General features: G+C 44.7%; 1 protein-coding gene across 1 annotated transcript in view; it reads right to left on the bottom strand.

Moving 5' to 3' along the window:
* The window catches only part of ASCC2 (activating signal cointegrator 1 complex subunit 2), a 47,756-nt gene that overhangs the window by 4,976 nt on the left and 25,943 nt on the right, over positions 1-16,837 (bottom strand). Inside the window, exons 9-17 of the mRNA XM_073671627.1 lie at positions 16,032-16,106; positions 14,096-14,203; positions 13,935-14,003; positions 3,799-3,873; positions 3,552-3,720; positions 2,372-2,580; positions 1,638-1,757; positions 637-834; positions 401-494 (exon numbers count right to left, since the gene is read on the bottom strand). Coding sequence (XP_073527728.1) covers positions 401-494; positions 637-834; positions 1,638-1,757; positions 2,372-2,580; positions 3,552-3,720; positions 3,799-3,873; positions 13,935-14,003; positions 14,096-14,203; positions 16,032-16,106 — 1,117 coding nt within the window. The remainder of the gene's footprint in view (positions 1-400; positions 495-636; positions 835-1,637; positions 1,758-2,371; positions 2,581-3,551; positions 3,721-3,798; positions 3,874-13,934; positions 14,004-14,095; positions 14,204-16,031; positions 16,107-16,837) is intronic.

Here is a 16,837-nt window from a genome sequence, read left to right as displayed (position 1 = left end):
CCTCATCAGGAGCATGCCCAGGCGTTGTAGGGAGGTCATACAGGCACGTGGAGGCCACACACAATACGGAGCCTCATTTTGACTTGTTTTAAGGATATTACATCAAAGTTGGATCAGCCTGTAGTATGTTTTTCCACTTTAATTTTGGGGGTGACTCAAAATCCAGGTCTCCATTGGTTAATAAATTTGATTTCCATTGATGATTTTTGTGTGATTTTGTTGTCAGCACATTCAACTTTGTACAGAACAAAGTATTCAATGAGAATATTTCATTCATTCAGATCTCGGATGTGTTATTAGAGTGTTCCCTTTAATTTTTTGTGCAGTATACATTGCAGATATGCTATTATGTAATCTGCTACTGTTATGCATATAATAAAAGTCATCCACTTAAAGTTACCCTAACAGTTTCCTCTTCAGTTTCTTCCTCTTCAAATTCCTCTTCTCGATTATTTTTCTCTCGAGACATGAGCACTCGAGGAATAGTAAAAGGCCTAAGGTATAATATATGCAGAAAAGTATGAATACAATGCTGTTATGCAAGGAGGCAGAGTATGTAGCACAGTACAGGTGTACAAAAAGTGGTGGCTAACAGAAAACATGGAATGGGACATATATATAGGAGACAGAACTGACCTGCGGCTAATGAGCTCATCATCAGAGTCTGCATCATTCGCTCCAACCTGGTTACCATCATAAGTGTCATCATACTCATCATCATAGTCAGCATCCACAGTGTGTTCTTCAGAGACCATGTTATAGCTGGCATAGCGCTCTTTCTGTGCAAGTATTACACTCTTATCTGATAATATTTGAGCTGATGTTTCTTGTTTCCTGCACAAGAACAAAGACATTTTAGTGCAATAATGTTATTTAGTTTTGGAGCTGTAAAGTTTATGATGGACAATAAACTCTATACTGTTGTGATACACACCGGCACAGGGTTTTTGTATAAAAACAGCATAAAGTTTATTGTCCATCATAAACTTTACAGCTCCAAAACTAAACAGCTTCCCTGCAGTACAAATGAATAACATAAATAGTAATTTCTTTAGGCATAATGAAACAAGGTACATGTGGCAACCTCACCAATCTCGGTATTCCAGGCAGTATCAGCGCAAGCAGTTTTAAATGCATTCACCAAACAAAAACACACCTCTGTTCAGCTCCAGCTCAAACTGTACATCTCAATTCTGCTGAGTTAACCCAGCTACTGTTATTAGGCATGTAAGATCCGGGCTGGAGTATGTGAACGGGATTTCCCACCCAGGATCTTTTGGTCGCTCCTAAATCCTGGACCCAAAATCCTGAAACTAAAACGCTCTCAGAAACCTAGTGTTACTGGCACAGACTTTACATTACCGAGGCCAACCAGCAAACCCTCTTTAGGTAGCAATTCTTAAAGTTCCAAATTTACATGTGGGTCATTAGAAGAGGGCACTCAGTAAAACAAATTTTCTCTACATACACAAACATTTTTTTTTTTTTTTTTTTTTTACAGCACCATAGACATTTATGATGCTGGTAGTTAGGGTGACAAAGCAAATGTCTGAGCTGTGTTGCAGAGAAGAAAATATGATAATTATACAATCATGTGAATTAGCCCTAAATATTGCAAAAAAAAATAAATTCTCTACCTTCTTCCTTTCCAGATCCTTGAAGTGTCCACAACATCTCGATTGAAAACATCAAATTCGTCATCCGCAAAAACATTTGACCGCGAGGTGACAAGGGGACAAGGATTCACCTGCTCCTGTCTAAAAAGTTAAAGATAAAGTATCTGGAGCTTATAATGCAACAGAAATGACTTAAAGGGTTATTTCAAAAATAGTAAATTATCCTCTATGTATCAGATGAGGGATAATTACGGTAACTGATCTCTGGGATTTCCAGAGGTCAAACCCCCAGCGATCTCAAGAATATGGTTCTGCAGAGTCCTTTCTGAAATGGAGCAGAGGTGGTGCGCATGCTTGACCTCTGCCGAATTCATGGTCTATTGGACTGCCGGAAATAATTGAGCAATTGAGTACTTTCTGTCTCCAGTAGTCTCATGGACAGCAAATTAAGTGGTGGTCGAGCATCTGCACAACTGGAATCCAAAGCCCTGTCCTTCACATCACTGGGGGTCTAACTCTGGTGATCATCAAGTTATCCTCTTTACTATGCAGTGGGGAGAATTTACTTTCTCGTGCATTACTCTTTTTGATCATTTTGTTAATCTGGCACGATTGAATTGGAAGTGACCAACTGTCCCAACAGTCAGGCCACCCATTTTGGCCAGGTGTGAGCAGATAGGTTTAATATTCCTTGTGTATTTAATGAATAAAACAAAAGAATGACCGTTCTGTTGGATTTCAACTAAATTTAGTACCTGGGCATGGAGCGATCTAATTCCTGCAGACGAGGTGACAAGTTTTCCTCCAGCAAGTGGTTGATGACAATTTCAGGATTGTGTCCATATTCTTCAAGACATCGTAAGATAAAGCCTTCACCCAATTCAGGAAGCAAATCCTTCACCTGTGACACTAAAGAATCCAGCTCAACAGCGCTAAGAAATGGAGCAGCTGTAGCACCTGCACACTGAGTGAAAAAAGTTTAGCAATTAATTTAAAGAGAATCCTTCACCCTTAATATTTGTAATAATTAAAATTAGATAGTCATATTTAGTTTTACTTCATCCTTTTTTGGATTCTGACGGAAGAATTTTCATTCTTTTTTCAGTATATGAGTATGGAGGCAGTCATCCTGCCTATTTCCCACAAACAAAGTTCATTTTAATCAATAGATCTTGGAATAATAATAAGTTCCACAATTGGATGTGTTTCAATAAAATGTTCCTGTGCTGAGATAATCTTATAAATGTGTCCCTGCTGTGTACTGTGTAATGGCTGTGTCTGACCGTGCAGGAACATGGTCTGATCATACCACATCTCCTGGGTAGTGGAGGAAGCAGAAGAGTATACAGACATTACAGCAGGGGATCACAGCTGATTCTTTTTGTGAGGTAAAACATTTCATCACCTGTTTTTAAACAGTTTTACCTCACAGAAAGAATCAGCTGTGATCCCCTGCTGTAATGTCTGTATACTCTTTTGCATCCTCCCCCGCCCAGGAGCTGTGGTATGATCAGACTATGTCCCTGTACGGTCAGACACAGCCATTACACAGTACACAGCAGGGGCACATATATAAGATTATCTCACCACAGGAACATTTTATTGAAACACATCCAATTGTGGAAGTTATTATTATTCCAAGATCTGTTGATTAAAATCAACTATAAAATTAACTTTGTTCTTGGGATAATCCCTTTAATCATGTGCTTTAAAACAGCTACATGGACCATAGACTGTAATAGTCTGGAGAAGACCATTCTACAAAACAAGAAGTGTCAAGACTATTAGGTTTAAAATTATTTCTGGAGATTTTTTTCTTATATAGATGGCGATATAGAAAATGTAAAAAAATGACCAAAGATATGTTTTACAAAAAATCTTGATTTAAACAATGTATAATATACTATAAATATATACATAATAATGCATGCTCACTTCAGGTTCTCCTGGGTTGTAGGGGTTTTGCTCGCTGCGTGCACATGCCGCTTCTATGCTTCTGTCAGAGGTAGACTGAGCTGGTGGTACAGAACTCGGCCTGGATCTCCGAGCGTCTGCCCATGTGCTCTGGACACCATGTAACAAATAACTGGTGCGGGTTTCATCACTGATAATGAGTTAAGGGCAACTCGGAAAGGCACCGCATGCAAACTTTTCTACCACTGTGAGAATGCATAAAGGATACAGAGAAGGGGAGACTTGTTGCAGCAAGTGGATGTCATCTGCTACTGGAAACAGCTCATCGTAGTCACACAAAAACCTGCATATTAGGCACAATATACATTAGATATGAACCGTTAACAGGAAATTAATAGGTATAACTGCATAATAAAGTATGAAAATTAAAGAAATGTAACATGGAGAATATTCCACGTATCCAGTTTATTCTTTATTTTTTCCCCACAAACTCTGCCATCCGTAAATTATCCATCAGCACTTTTTTGACATTCTTTGCCGCCGTCCTTCATACAATGCACTAGTTGGATCACAAAGGAGCTGATCATGTGTCAGCCTTCCACGCACTCTCTATGGTCCACAATATAGGACAGGACTAGTGTTGAGCGAGTATGTTCTATTAACCCTTTGGCCGAGTATGCTCGGGCCGAGCTCCGAGTATTTACAGCTGCTCGGTGATATGATTGAATCGCTCCCATGTGCATGATTTGCGACTGTTTGACAGTTTTATTACATGTGAGGAATGTGTAAGAAATAGACATTCCTCACATGTAATAAAGCTGTCAAACAGTCGCAAATCATGCACACGGGAGCGATTTAACCTTATCACCGAGCAGCTGTAACTACTCGGTGCTCGGCCCGAGCATACTCGGACAGAACATACTCGCTCAACCCTAGACAGGACCCATTTACTAGCTCTGCATCAGGCCTGGAAGTGTCACTGTGCAGGAAACAACCAGTATACATATATACAATTCATGGTAGAAGCTGAACCTGAGCCATCTACAATTGGTGTCAGCAGTAACTTACATAGGTCTGAACCAAGGTCTGAACAAACCCCTTGAAGTCATGGTCAATAGCATCTAAGTGCTTAGACAGAGGAAGGAGGCTCCCTCTGAAACCCCCATCCAGGGATTAACAACTGCCATTGTTCTACACACACAAACAAACAAAAAAAATAAGGGGCTAAAATATCTTTTACCCCACTTCCTAAAAATGTAATAAAAAGCCATCAAAGTCCTATATAACCTCCAAAAACATACATATGGAAACAACTCATGGTGCACAAAACGCAAAATATTGCAGAATTGTCTTTTTCTTTAGTTCCCCTCCACACCAAAAAAATAAATAAATAAATAATTGTGATACGAGTGTGTGTTTGTATATTTTATTTATACACAGTTTTTGTTTTTGCTTTTTTTTCATAAAAGTAGGCGACTCTTGTGTTTTCTTCACATTATGAATGTCATGTTCTGAGAGTTTGAAATACAAAAAAAATCCTTATACTGACTGAGCCGTGAGGAGTTGTTTTCACTGGTACTTTTTTTGGGAGGGTTTGGGTGGGTGAATAAGTTTCCAGAATCCCATTAAGGTGCCATTAAAACAAAAAATAAGTAGATTTTTGGTACTCACAGAACCATGGGATAGTCTGCTGCCACCTGGAGGCTGACACTATTATTGCATTTAAATAAAATTGGTTCCTCCCCAGTAGACTATACCCAGCCTGCTGGAGTCAGGTTTCCTCAGTTTTGTGGGAAAGCAGTAGGAGGAGAAAAGAATTAAGGCAAGCGGAAACAGAACTGCACACCCAACTGGGGAACCAAGGGAAGGAACAGTGTCCCCCAATGAAGACTACGAGAAACAGATTTTACGGCGAGTACCAAAAATCTACTTTTCTCGTTCGTCTCATCGGGGACAGGGAACCATGGGACGTCCTAAAGCAGTCCCTAGGATGGGAAAGAATTAAATATCATACTGTTACCACCTAGTCTTCTGCCATAACTCAAACGGAAGTCTGGGCTACTGCCGCCTGCAGAATCTTCCTACCAAGGTTTGCATCTGCCAAGGCAAAAGTGTGGACCCTGTAAAACTTAGACTATGCATGCACCGATGCCCACGTAGTTGCAAAGCCGATGCCTGATAAAAAAACAGCCCAGGAAGCTCCCACAGCCCCCGTAGAGTGTGCCCTAATCCTAAATGGGGCCACCCTGGCCTCAGCTCTATAGGCCTGAATAGCAGTCTTGATCCAGTAGGCAATGGTTGCTTTAGAAGCAGCCTGACTCCTACGAGGGCCCTCTGGTATAATAAACAAGGAATCAGGACAATTGAATCAGGCAGTGGCGGATAAATAATACTTTACAGCTCTAACAATGTCCAACCTGTGCAGAGCCTTCTCAATACGATGAGATGGTGCCGGACAAAAGGAAGGTAAAATAATCTCTTCGTTAAGGAGCTTACAGGAAGTAGCAACCCTAAAAGTCAACAGTGACCCTTTAACAAACCTTATCACATGACTTTGCTTTTTATCCTAAGACCAGAAACTCAATTTGCAGACACTGTGTTTCGGGGTACTGCCCCTCGTCAGTGCAAAGTGTGAGTTCTGGTTTGGCCGGATGAGAGGCATCAGACCGGTATCTAGGGGTAATATTTCTCCCTGCGGAGAGTGACGTGTTAAGCACGTCAGGTGAGGAGACTTTTAAAGCCACAATGCTCCTCTGGTAAATATGCAAATTGTCTCTTCAGAGAGGAAGAGGACTAGAACTCTAATTGCTACTTCCTGTAGGTGGCACATTTCCCAGAGGAGCATTGTGGCTTTAAAAGTCTCCTCACCTGACGTGCTTAACACGTCACTCTCCGCAGGGAGAAATATTACCCCTAGATATTCGTTAAGGTGAAAACTCGAGACCACCTTCGGGAGAAAAGACGGAACTGGCCTCAATACTACCTTATCCTGATGAAGAACAAGGTATGGAGCCCAACAAGACAAAGCCGAAAGCTCCAAGACCCTCCTAATAGAAGTGATGGCTATAAAAAAAAAGCTACCTTATAAAGAAAGAAAAAGTGTAGACATCTCTCTGATAGGCTCAAAAGACGGAGACTGAAGAGCCTCCAAAACAAGATTCAGATTCCAAGAATCCAGGTGAGTCTGATAGGGTGGCCTAACGTGTGCCACCCCCTGGAGAAAAGTCTTAACCTGAGGCTTACATGCCAAATCCCTCTGAAACAAAATAGCCAAGGCCGACACCTGACCCTTGAGGGAGTTAAAGGCGTTGTCCGGTCCAAATCGATAAGTCTGCAGTCTCCCCAGCTCACACACTGTGCGCTGCGAGGATTTGTTGGTTTCTGAGCCGGGACCAGAGGGTATGCATGAGTTATACATACTCCCGGCCAGAACTGGTCCAGTGGGCACAGCCTCGCTCCATACACTTGTATGGAGTGAGACCACGCTCTTTAGTCAGAGCACGACCTTGCTCTATATAAGTGTATGGAGCGAGGCCATACCCACTAGGGAGTATGCATAATGCATATGTACCCGCCGGTCCCGGCTCAGAAACCGGTGAATCCTCGCAGCACACAGTGCATGCGCTGGGTGGAATCATAAGTCTGCAGTCACACAGAGTGACTGCAGACTTATCAATTTAGACTGGACAACCCCTTTAAGCGCTAGCCCGGCCTCCAATCCAGACTGTAAAAAGGAGAGCAGCACTGGCAAGGAAAAATACATTGGCGAAGTACTGGCAGACTCACACCAATGAAAGTAAGCCCTCCAAGTGCGATGGTAGACTCGCAACGAGGATGGCTTCTGGGCTCTAATCAAAGTCTGGATGACTGTTTCAGACAAACCTGCTGCCCTTAAAAATCGCAGCTTCATAAGCCACGCTGTTAAATTGAGCGACCGTAAATTCGGATGGAAGAATGGACCCCGAGACCGAAGGTCCGGGCGGTCCGGAAGAGCCCATGGGACATCTGCCAGGAGATTTAGAACAATCTAATACCAGGCCCTATGAGGCCAGTCTGGAGAAAAGAGAATGACTGGAACACCCTCTGCCCTGATCATCTTGAGAAGTCTGGGTAGAAGTGGTAGAGGTGGAAAGAGGTGAGGCAGAGAGAACTGGGACCAAGAGATTACCAGGGCATCGATTGCGATCGCCTGAGGGTCCCGGCACCTTATGGTTTAGTTTAGATGCCAATGTATCGACATCCGGTGTACTCCACTGCCGACAAATCTGTCTGAACACCTCTGGGTGAAGAGTCCACTCTCCTGCGGGTAGCTGCTGGCGACTTAAAAAGTCTGTCTTCCAGTTGTCTACCCCTGGTATATGAACTGCCGAGATTAGAGGAACCTTGTCCTCTGCCCACTCCAAAATCCCTTCGTCCTCTGGCATGGCTGATGAGCTTTCTGTGACCCTCTGGCGATTGATATAGGCCGCAGCAGTAGCATTGTCTGATTGAACCCTGATCAGCAACCCTCAAACTAAGTGCTGCCAAAGTGAAAGAGCCAGATGGACAACTCTGAGCTCCAGCACATTGATTATGAAAAGTCTCTCCTTACTGCTTCAGGCTCCCTGAACTGTCAAGTGACGGAAGTTTGCTCCCCAGCCAGAAAGGCTGACACCTGTGTCGAGTACCTGTTACTGAATGGGACAAAAAGAGCATCCCTGAGTTAACAGGGGTGACGTTAACCACCACCTGACGGACTAGAGAAGGCGGAGACGAATTGACAATTCAGGGACTGTATTGACCTGTCCCAAGAGGCTAGAAGTGTGTTCTGTAGAGGCCTTGACCGAAAAGGAGTAAACGGCACTGCCTTGAACGTTGCCACCATCTTTCCTAGGACTTTCATGCAAAATAGAAGGGAATGCCTGCCTGTACGCTTCAAAGTTCTGATGGAAGACTGAAGAGAATCTCTTCTCCTCTGGAAGAAATACTGAGGTCTGAACGGTGTCAAAAAACATTCCCAGAAACCATAGCTGCTGTGTCAGATCCAAAATAGACTTTTTCCGGTTCACAGTCCAACCAGAATACATCCTGAAGCGGCAAAGCCAAACCCATTTGTTCAGGCGCCTTAAATCTAAAATAGGCCGCACCAAGCCATCTTTTTTGGGGATGATGAATAGGTTTGAATAAAACCCCCTGAAGCGTTCTGAAAAGGGAACACCTACAATCACCCCTGCCAGAAGCAGGGAAGCTATTGTCTGGCCAAAATAGACTCTGGGAGACCTGGGAGGGCGAGAGCAAAAGAAACGATCCTGAGGTAGAATGGTCAACTCTATTCTGTAACCAGAAGAGATGACCTCCCTGACCCAAATATCGCTGATTACCCCAAGCCATGCCTCCTGAAAAGGGAGGCGGCTGCCACCCACCTGGGAAGAATCCCCGAGTGGGGGCCACCCGTCAAGCACTGACCTTCATGTTGCCTCTGGACCCGGATGGCCTAGCTCCTGATCCAGTAAGGTGTCCTAGTGGTGTTGGTCTAAAGGTAGCTCTCCTGGGAGACCTTCTGCCTAACCTACCAACCAGACTCGTCCAGTGCTGGAAACTGATGAAAAGGGCAGACATGCAAGGCCTCAAGCCTCCAAAAAGTACGTCTGGCCCTGGACTGAGGAAGCAGGGTGCCTCTGCCACTTGTAGCTTCCGAAATCATCTTATCTAGCCTTGTTCCAAATAAGCGAGATCCCTGGAATGGTAGTCCTGTCAGCGATCTTTTTGAAGCTAGGTCCACTCTCCACACCTTGAGCCACAGCCTGCAGCGAATCGCCATGCAATTACTTACCGCCTGGGCAGAGCACGCTGCTGCATCTAAGGATTTTGAACAAAGATACTTCCCTGCCTGCGCAATCTGATCCGTGATCTTGGCTACTTCCAAATCCTGGGAACCAGCCAAGAAACTGTCGCAAATGCTTAGCCCACGCCGTCAAAGTGTTGGAGACCCAATTGGCAGAAAAAGCTGGGCAAAGGGCAAAACCTGGCGCTTCAAAAGCAGATCTCGCCAGATTCTTTGCGTCTATCTGTGGAGTCCTTAAGTGCCGCAACCTCCACAAGAGTAGAGTGGTCATCTTAGATAAGCGAGATACCGGAATGTCTACCATCGGTGGAGTAGACCAAGAGGCAACAAGCTCTGCTGGGAAGGGATAGAACACCTCCACACGACTATGCTTCTGAAAGCATCTGTCTGGGTGTTCCCATGCTCTCTGTAAAACCTCTATAAATTCCTCATGGTTAAAAAAGGATCTAGCCACGCGCTTATCCCTCCTAAAAAACAAACAAAAAAAAAAACAAAACACTGTTTCGGTAAAGGGAGGGGGTGGCGCAGCAGTCACTCCCACAGAGGCATCAACAGCCAACACTAAACTCTCCACCATCTTACTCAGCTTTCCCACCTGATATGGATCTAGAACGGACTCCGAACTTGAACTGGATTCTGAGCGCTGAGGGGAGAGAATACCTTGAGGAGAGGAAAAGGAATCTGGGCGCTTCCCCTGTGAAAGCAAATGGGACGAATAGGTTACCCGAGCCTGTTTGGTGCTAGGTGGCTGGAGGATCCGATTCACGCTCAGCAGCGATCGGAGCTCCTGGGGCGGTAGTAGTCACGGGCAATCGTTCTACAACTGTAACCAATGTCCTGGACACCCCTTGCTAGTTCAGCTACAGACTAAGCTAAATCACAAGCCTAGCCTAGGAGGGGCCATATTTTCCTCACATGTCATAGAAGTCCCGGCTACCAGCAAAGAAGCAGGAGGGGTACAGGCTGACCAGTGGAAAACTTACTATTACAAGTTACACAAGCATAGAAAGTGACCGGCTGCGCTAATGGACATGCACGGTCCTCTCTAGACTCAGATATGAGTGATAGAGGCAAAAAGAAACTAAAAGTCCATTAAACAGTGACACAAAACTGTTAGAGTGCTCAGTATCAGCCCCCAGTAGCCTACAACTCTACGTTGTAGGAATCTGTTCCCCCTGTGAGGTGCTATCCCATGGGGATGAAGATGCTGAGCTGCTTCTGTGCCGCGCCGTAAGGAGGAAGAGAACCCGGCGTTGAGAGAGAGAAAGAGAGAGAGAAAGAGAGAGAGAGAGAGAGAGAGAGAGAGAGAGAAAGAGAAAGAGAAAGAGAGAGAGAAAGAGAAAGAGAGAAAGAGAAAGAGAAAGAGAAAGAGAAAAAAGATCCGGATACCTTTAACTTCTGCTCCACGCACGCTATGTGGGGCGGTAGGCAAGAGCTTGTTGCTTTACGGACGTCCGTCCCAGTACCTGACTACCGACAGTGTCAAAGTACATTGGTCAGGCCACATCGACGAGAGAGGATACGGACTGAACTATTACAGCCTGTACTCTGTCACTACGTGGGTGAAACAATTACACCCAGTAACATCAATCTGAGAAACACAAAATAAAAATGGTTAGCGCATAAGACAGGTCTGAGACAGAGGAAGCCTGACTCCAGAAGGCAAGGTATAGTCTGCTGGGGAGGAACCAATTTTATTTAAATGCAATAATAGTGTCAACCTCCAGGTGGCATCAGACTATCCCATGATTCTGTGTCCCGTGGTTCTGTGTTCACTAATGAAGGCTAAAAGAAACAGATTTTAGGCTATGTGCGCACGTTCAGGATTTGAAGCAGAAATTTCCTGAGCGTTTCTGCATCTCCTTGGCAGGAAAAACGTGCGATTTTGAAGCGTTTTTTGATACGGTTTTTGTACATCAATGAATGCTTTTTGGAGCTAAATAAAGTTATTTGGTGGGACATTGCTTAAACCCTTGGATTACAGTCAGAACTTGGGTGAGTATATTGATTAATTTAAATGATTAAAGAATGTGTCTGTATATTTCAAATAAAGTGTGTCTGTGTGTTTATTTAACTCTTTACTTTATTTTAATTAGGTTGGGTGATGAAGGGGTCTAATTGACACCTTATGATCACCAAACAAAACAGCTAGGCATCAGCTAATCCCATTCACCCAATCTCATTAGCATTTCCATTCATGTAATTTCTGGGGCAGCTGTGAGATACTATTTTTAGCCTAGGAAGGTGCCATTAGGCAAACATGGTCCCTGGCTCACAGCTGTTTCATAGCGTCTACGCCCCCCCGATCAGCACTTAGCAGCGCTTTGGACACAGAGTATTTTTGCTGCGTCCAAAACGCAGTGTTCTGATGCCGCACTTTTGTTGTTGGTACAAGTGAATCCACCGCATATAATGACACTTCAATCGGTCAAAATCTGTAGTGGAGACTAGCGTGTAAACTACAGAAATTAACATGCTGCGGGTGAGTTTGGGTACGTGGACACGGTCAAGAGCCACTGCAGGGTTGACGCTGCGTGCCTATGCAGCGTCAAACCCGCAGCATCCAGATGTTACAGCATAGTGGATGGGATTTCTAAAATCCCATGTCCACTATGCGTGCATCAGAGGCTGCGAATCACCCATGGACACTGACATGCGGCGCGTCTTTCAGGACCGCAGCATGTCAAATTCTCTTGCGGAGTCGCTATTCTTCGCAACAGAAATTTGACCACTAGAATGTATTGAATGCGGTAAATATGCATGGTTCAGTAAACACATGTGGATTTACCTGCGTTCAATAGAATGCAACGTTTTGGACGCAGCAAAAAATATGCGTCCAAAGCGCTGCTACGTCCGGATCGTGGACACAGAGCCCAAATTAAAAAAAAAAAAAAAAAATGGCGTGGGCTCCCGCTTCATTTTTATAACCAGCAGAGGGAAAGCCAACCGCTGGGGGCTGATATTAGTAGCCAGGGAAGGGGCCATTAGCCAACAATGTTCCCTGGCTATTAATATCAGCCAACAGCTTTTTATTTAGCCTTACTGCATAGATTACAGGGGGACCCCAGAAAAAAATTGACGTGGGGTCCCCCTATAAAATCTAGAAAAGGCTAAACAGACAGCTGCGTGCTGATATTAATAGCCAGGGAAGGGGCCATGAATACTAGCCACCTCCGCGGCTCTTAATATCACCCCTCAGCAGTCCCAGAAATGGCGCATCCATGAGATGCACTAAATCTGGCGCTGCCTTGTAGTGGTGGCGAGTGGGGTAATGGGGTTGCGGTTCACGTCAGCTTTGTATTGGTGGCTGACGCTAAGCCCAGGTTAGTAATGGAGGACGTCTATAAGACGCCCGCTCGCCATTACTAACTGCGTAGTAAAGTTATCGCCGCATTTTCAATAAATACATGGCCAGAATAAAGTATTTTATTTAAATAAAATTTTTTTTATTGCGCTGTCAGTCCCCAAAGCCTTCAATCTTCTGGAAAAAAAGTAAAAAAAACAAACAAAAAAAACAACCATATCCCTCACCTGTCCGCCGTCACGACGCAGTCCACGATTACTGCCAACGATTGTTCCTCGGCGATCCGGGTCACTTCTACAGCAGTGACATCAGCAATCACTGATGTCACTGCTGTAGAAGACAGCAATGTATACTGACAGGAGTGTAAAATCACTCCTGTCAGTGTACATGCTGCTGGAGCTGCTGGGGTTCATCAGCTAAAGATCAGCTGATCTGGTGGTGAGCTTACGTGACCGCGATCAGCTTATCGTTCAAGTAACCGCAGGTCCTGGCAGCGCAGTACACTGCTGGGAACGAGTGCTCTCCCTGCAGTGTACCACCGGCCGCCGGGAGTAGAGCATCGCCGGGGACCGAGGATCAGGAGGACACAAAGGGGCGCTGGACAGGTGAGTATAGTTTTTTTTTTTTTAACCGCGGGCATGCCGGCTCGGCTGAAGAGACTACTGCTCCCCCCGGCCGCGCTGCTCTCGCTGTTATCAGCTGGAGCGGCGGTCAAATAAGAATGGACATGCTGCGTTTTTTTCCGCAATGGTAATCCTGAGGGGAAATTTCCGCTTAATGTGCACAGCACATCAGGATTACCATTGCAATACCTGGCAGACCGATTGGCAAGAGCTTTGCGCAGCGTTTCCGCGGTGGAAAAACCGCCACGGAAACGCAGCAAAAACGATTCGTGTGAGTATCAAAAATCTACTTACTTTTTGTTTTAATGGCACCGTAATGGGATTATGGAAACTTGCACCCCCACCCAACCCCCCCAAAAAAGTACCAGTGAAAACAACTCCTCACAGCTCAGTCAGTGTATGCATGGTTCTCTGTCCCCAATGAGACAAATGAAAAAAATGAGATTACATTGATAGGGATAAAAAATATATATATATTGCCAAAACATCAGAGACTGCCAACCAAGCTAATATTGCTAGGCTATTTTAACATTTTGGGTAACCCTTTAATATTGTTATCTGTGTCTCAGAGAGCCTAATTGTGGTATACAGATATACAGTACATATTTGTGCATTGTAGTAGCAATGTGTTTTTACTCTGAATATGCCATTACCTCCTCTCAGGAAGTAGATTTGTTAATATTTGTAGAAATTCCTCCACAAAGGGTTGATTATTTTCTGCTCTAAAAAAAATAAATAAAAAGATACTCAGATTGATAATGGGGCACTGTCAAGGAATGACGGGAGGAGAAAGGCACAAATATACTCCATGTACCTGTGCTCCAGGATGGGCTGCAAACACGTATTGCTGATGATGATATGGGAGATTTCTAATAACTTCTTCCGGGAGTGACACAGTCTCCTCCAGAGGTCGAGCTGAACGCTAGCAACCCAAAAGAGAAATCCACAATGAAATGCTAATATATTATGTACCAAACTAATAGATAAGTTTATGTTTACAGTATCACCAATGTCTAAGTGATTGCCCATTTCTGCTTCTAAAACCCCAGACAAGTAATTATTTACGTCGTACATTAATGTTACTTAATTCATGGGGCCAGAACACGACCATTTGTAACTTAGCCTAGATTCTGGCTGAGCATTCATTCTCACACCCGACCATTAGATCATGCCAGGCGGTATAATTACATTAGGTCAAGGATATTATACGGTTCCCAAAGATTTTTATGAATTTCTAGAATGCATTTGTAACACTAAAGCCGGCACCCCTGCATCGTTCCCCTGCCCCCTCCATGCAGGGACGCTGACATATTCACCACCCCGGCTGCGCGGTGAGCTCCAAGTCTCCTGCTTCCTCCTCCCTGTGCACACAGCACAAGCTTCCCAGCGGCATGCATAGTGTGCACGCCCCCCTGTTCTTAAAGAGGCAGTGTGCGCACTGTGAAAATGCCCCTAGCCAATGGCTGAGAGGCATTTAGTATAACAGGCACCATCCCCAGTCGGGAGGTGCCTGAGCAACGTTCTCTCATTAGTCAGTGTTTGTGCAACTAGTGAGTTGCCAAGTCTCAGTCCCTGAACCGGAACCCCTGGTCCTTGTGAGGCCAGGGCCTGAACCCCGAACCGGTGGTCCTTGTGAGGCCAGGGCCTGAACCCCGAACCGGTGGTCCTTGTGAGGCCAAGGCCTGAACCCCGAACCCCTGGTCCTTGTGAGGCCAAGGCCTGAACCCCGAACCCCTGGTCCTTGTGAGGCCAGGGCCTGAACCCCGAACCCCTGGTCCTTGTGAGGCCAGGGCCTGAACCCCGAACCCCTGGTGCTTGTGAGGATAGGGCCTGAACCCCGAACCCCTGGTCCTTGTGAGGCCAGGGCCTGAACCCCGAACCCCTGGTCCTTGTGTGGCCAGGGCCTGAACCCCGAACCCCTGGTCCTTGTGTGGCCAGGGCCTGAACCCTGAAGCTGCACCTGAACCCTGAAGCCGCAGCGGCGGCACCTGAACCCTGAAGCCGCACCGGCGGCACTAGAACTTGCACCTATGTCAGTCCTGGTTAGAGTTTCAGAGTCCGTACTGTCGCATCCTGTTACAGTATCTGAATCCAGCTCTGTCTGTTAGTGTCAGTATCCATTCTGCCTAAGGATCCAGAACCTGTGTAGTCTGAACGGAGTCCAAATCCTGTTCTACCAGTGACTCAAGAGTCCAATCCGTGTCAGCGAACCTCAACAGCTGCAGCACCGGGGACTGCCTATAAGAGGAACCTGGCGGAAACCTGCAGCTCAAGCCTGACTCCACCATCAGGATCTTCAGTGAGCTCCAGGTAGCTGCTTAGTTACGCCCCTCCTAGGTAAGCCTGGCCCCATGGCATAGTGGGTCCACAAACCACATGCACCACCTGCGAGCGTGACAACATTTATGGAAAAAGAAACTAGAATTAAAAGGTTTCCTTTCCCATCTCAGCTATTCAGGAATAACTGTGATTTTACAGCAGTCACAGGAGGGTTGGCCTACCAAAAAGCCATGAATGTATGAAATAGGAATAACCCCTTAAAGAGGATCTTACAAGCTCTACGAGCTTGGCAGCATTTAAATAAGGTCAGGCTGTTGGTCACTGACATAACTAGGGCTTTACAATGAGGTAGCTGGGGGCGGTAGTTGGTTGCGGGAAGAGTCATTGGGGCATGTTTAATATTAATATAATACTTTTCTAGTCTATTTTGCTCATTTCCATGCCAGAGGGTTTCAGTTAATTATACATACCTCTTATCCTGAAATTTCCGTTTTATTATTGCCGATTCAAGCTCTGAGCAGCACACTTCATAAAAAGAGCACAAACTGAAAAGAATAAAATAAATACAATTAATATCCAAAATTACTGAATAAATGCAATATCTCAACCTCATATTGATAGAACACATTTTTTTTTACATCACTGTCAAGCTAAAGTGCGTGTTCCTATAACATTAAGTGATAGCACTATTGCTACTATTTTTAACCAATGGAGACCAACTACTGAGACCCCTGCCGATCCTTCAGTGATCTTTTCGGCACTGTGACACTTCCACACACTCCATGTGTTGAAAGGGAACTCTGTCATTTTGTTCTCTACAGCATCAGGGGTCCAAGAGATCAAATTTTTACTTATCATAATGTTATGATATAGGGTAGAACAGCTAGAATATATGATGGAAATACCTCTTTAATTGGAAGATAGCTGGTAACACTCCTTGGATTGCTACCTTGCCCCTCCTTATCTGTTTAATCTTATTAATTTTTAGTTTTATGCCCATTTATCTAGGTAAAAAAAAATCTATTTACCTCACTGCATAGGCCAGGACAATTTAGACATGCCAATAATCGGAAACGAGCTTCCTTAGGAGCTAGATTCTTCATTGTAGCCCTGACTATACAGAACCATAGGCTTGCAGCTGATCGGCTGTTTAATGGCTGAGATAAGCCATTTAAAGTGAAGGAGTCATCCCAAAAAAATTTTCAGCAATTGAAAAAATGTAAAGTATTAACCTTTTTTTTACAAAAATATTACTATTTTTAATGGTATAAAATAT

This window comes from Phyllobates terribilis, unplaced genomic scaffold (assembly GCF_046119375.1).
Source record: "Phyllobates terribilis strain yellow unplaced genomic scaffold, ASM4611937v1 Scaffold_1__5_contigs__length_1240528914, whole genome shotgun sequence".
In the NCBI taxonomy this organism is placed as follows: Eukaryota; Metazoa; Chordata; class Amphibia; order Anura; family Dendrobatidae; genus Phyllobates; species Phyllobates terribilis.
The sequence above is the reverse complement of the archived record's forward strand: the minus strand, read 5'-3'. Positions and strand labels throughout refer to the sequence as shown.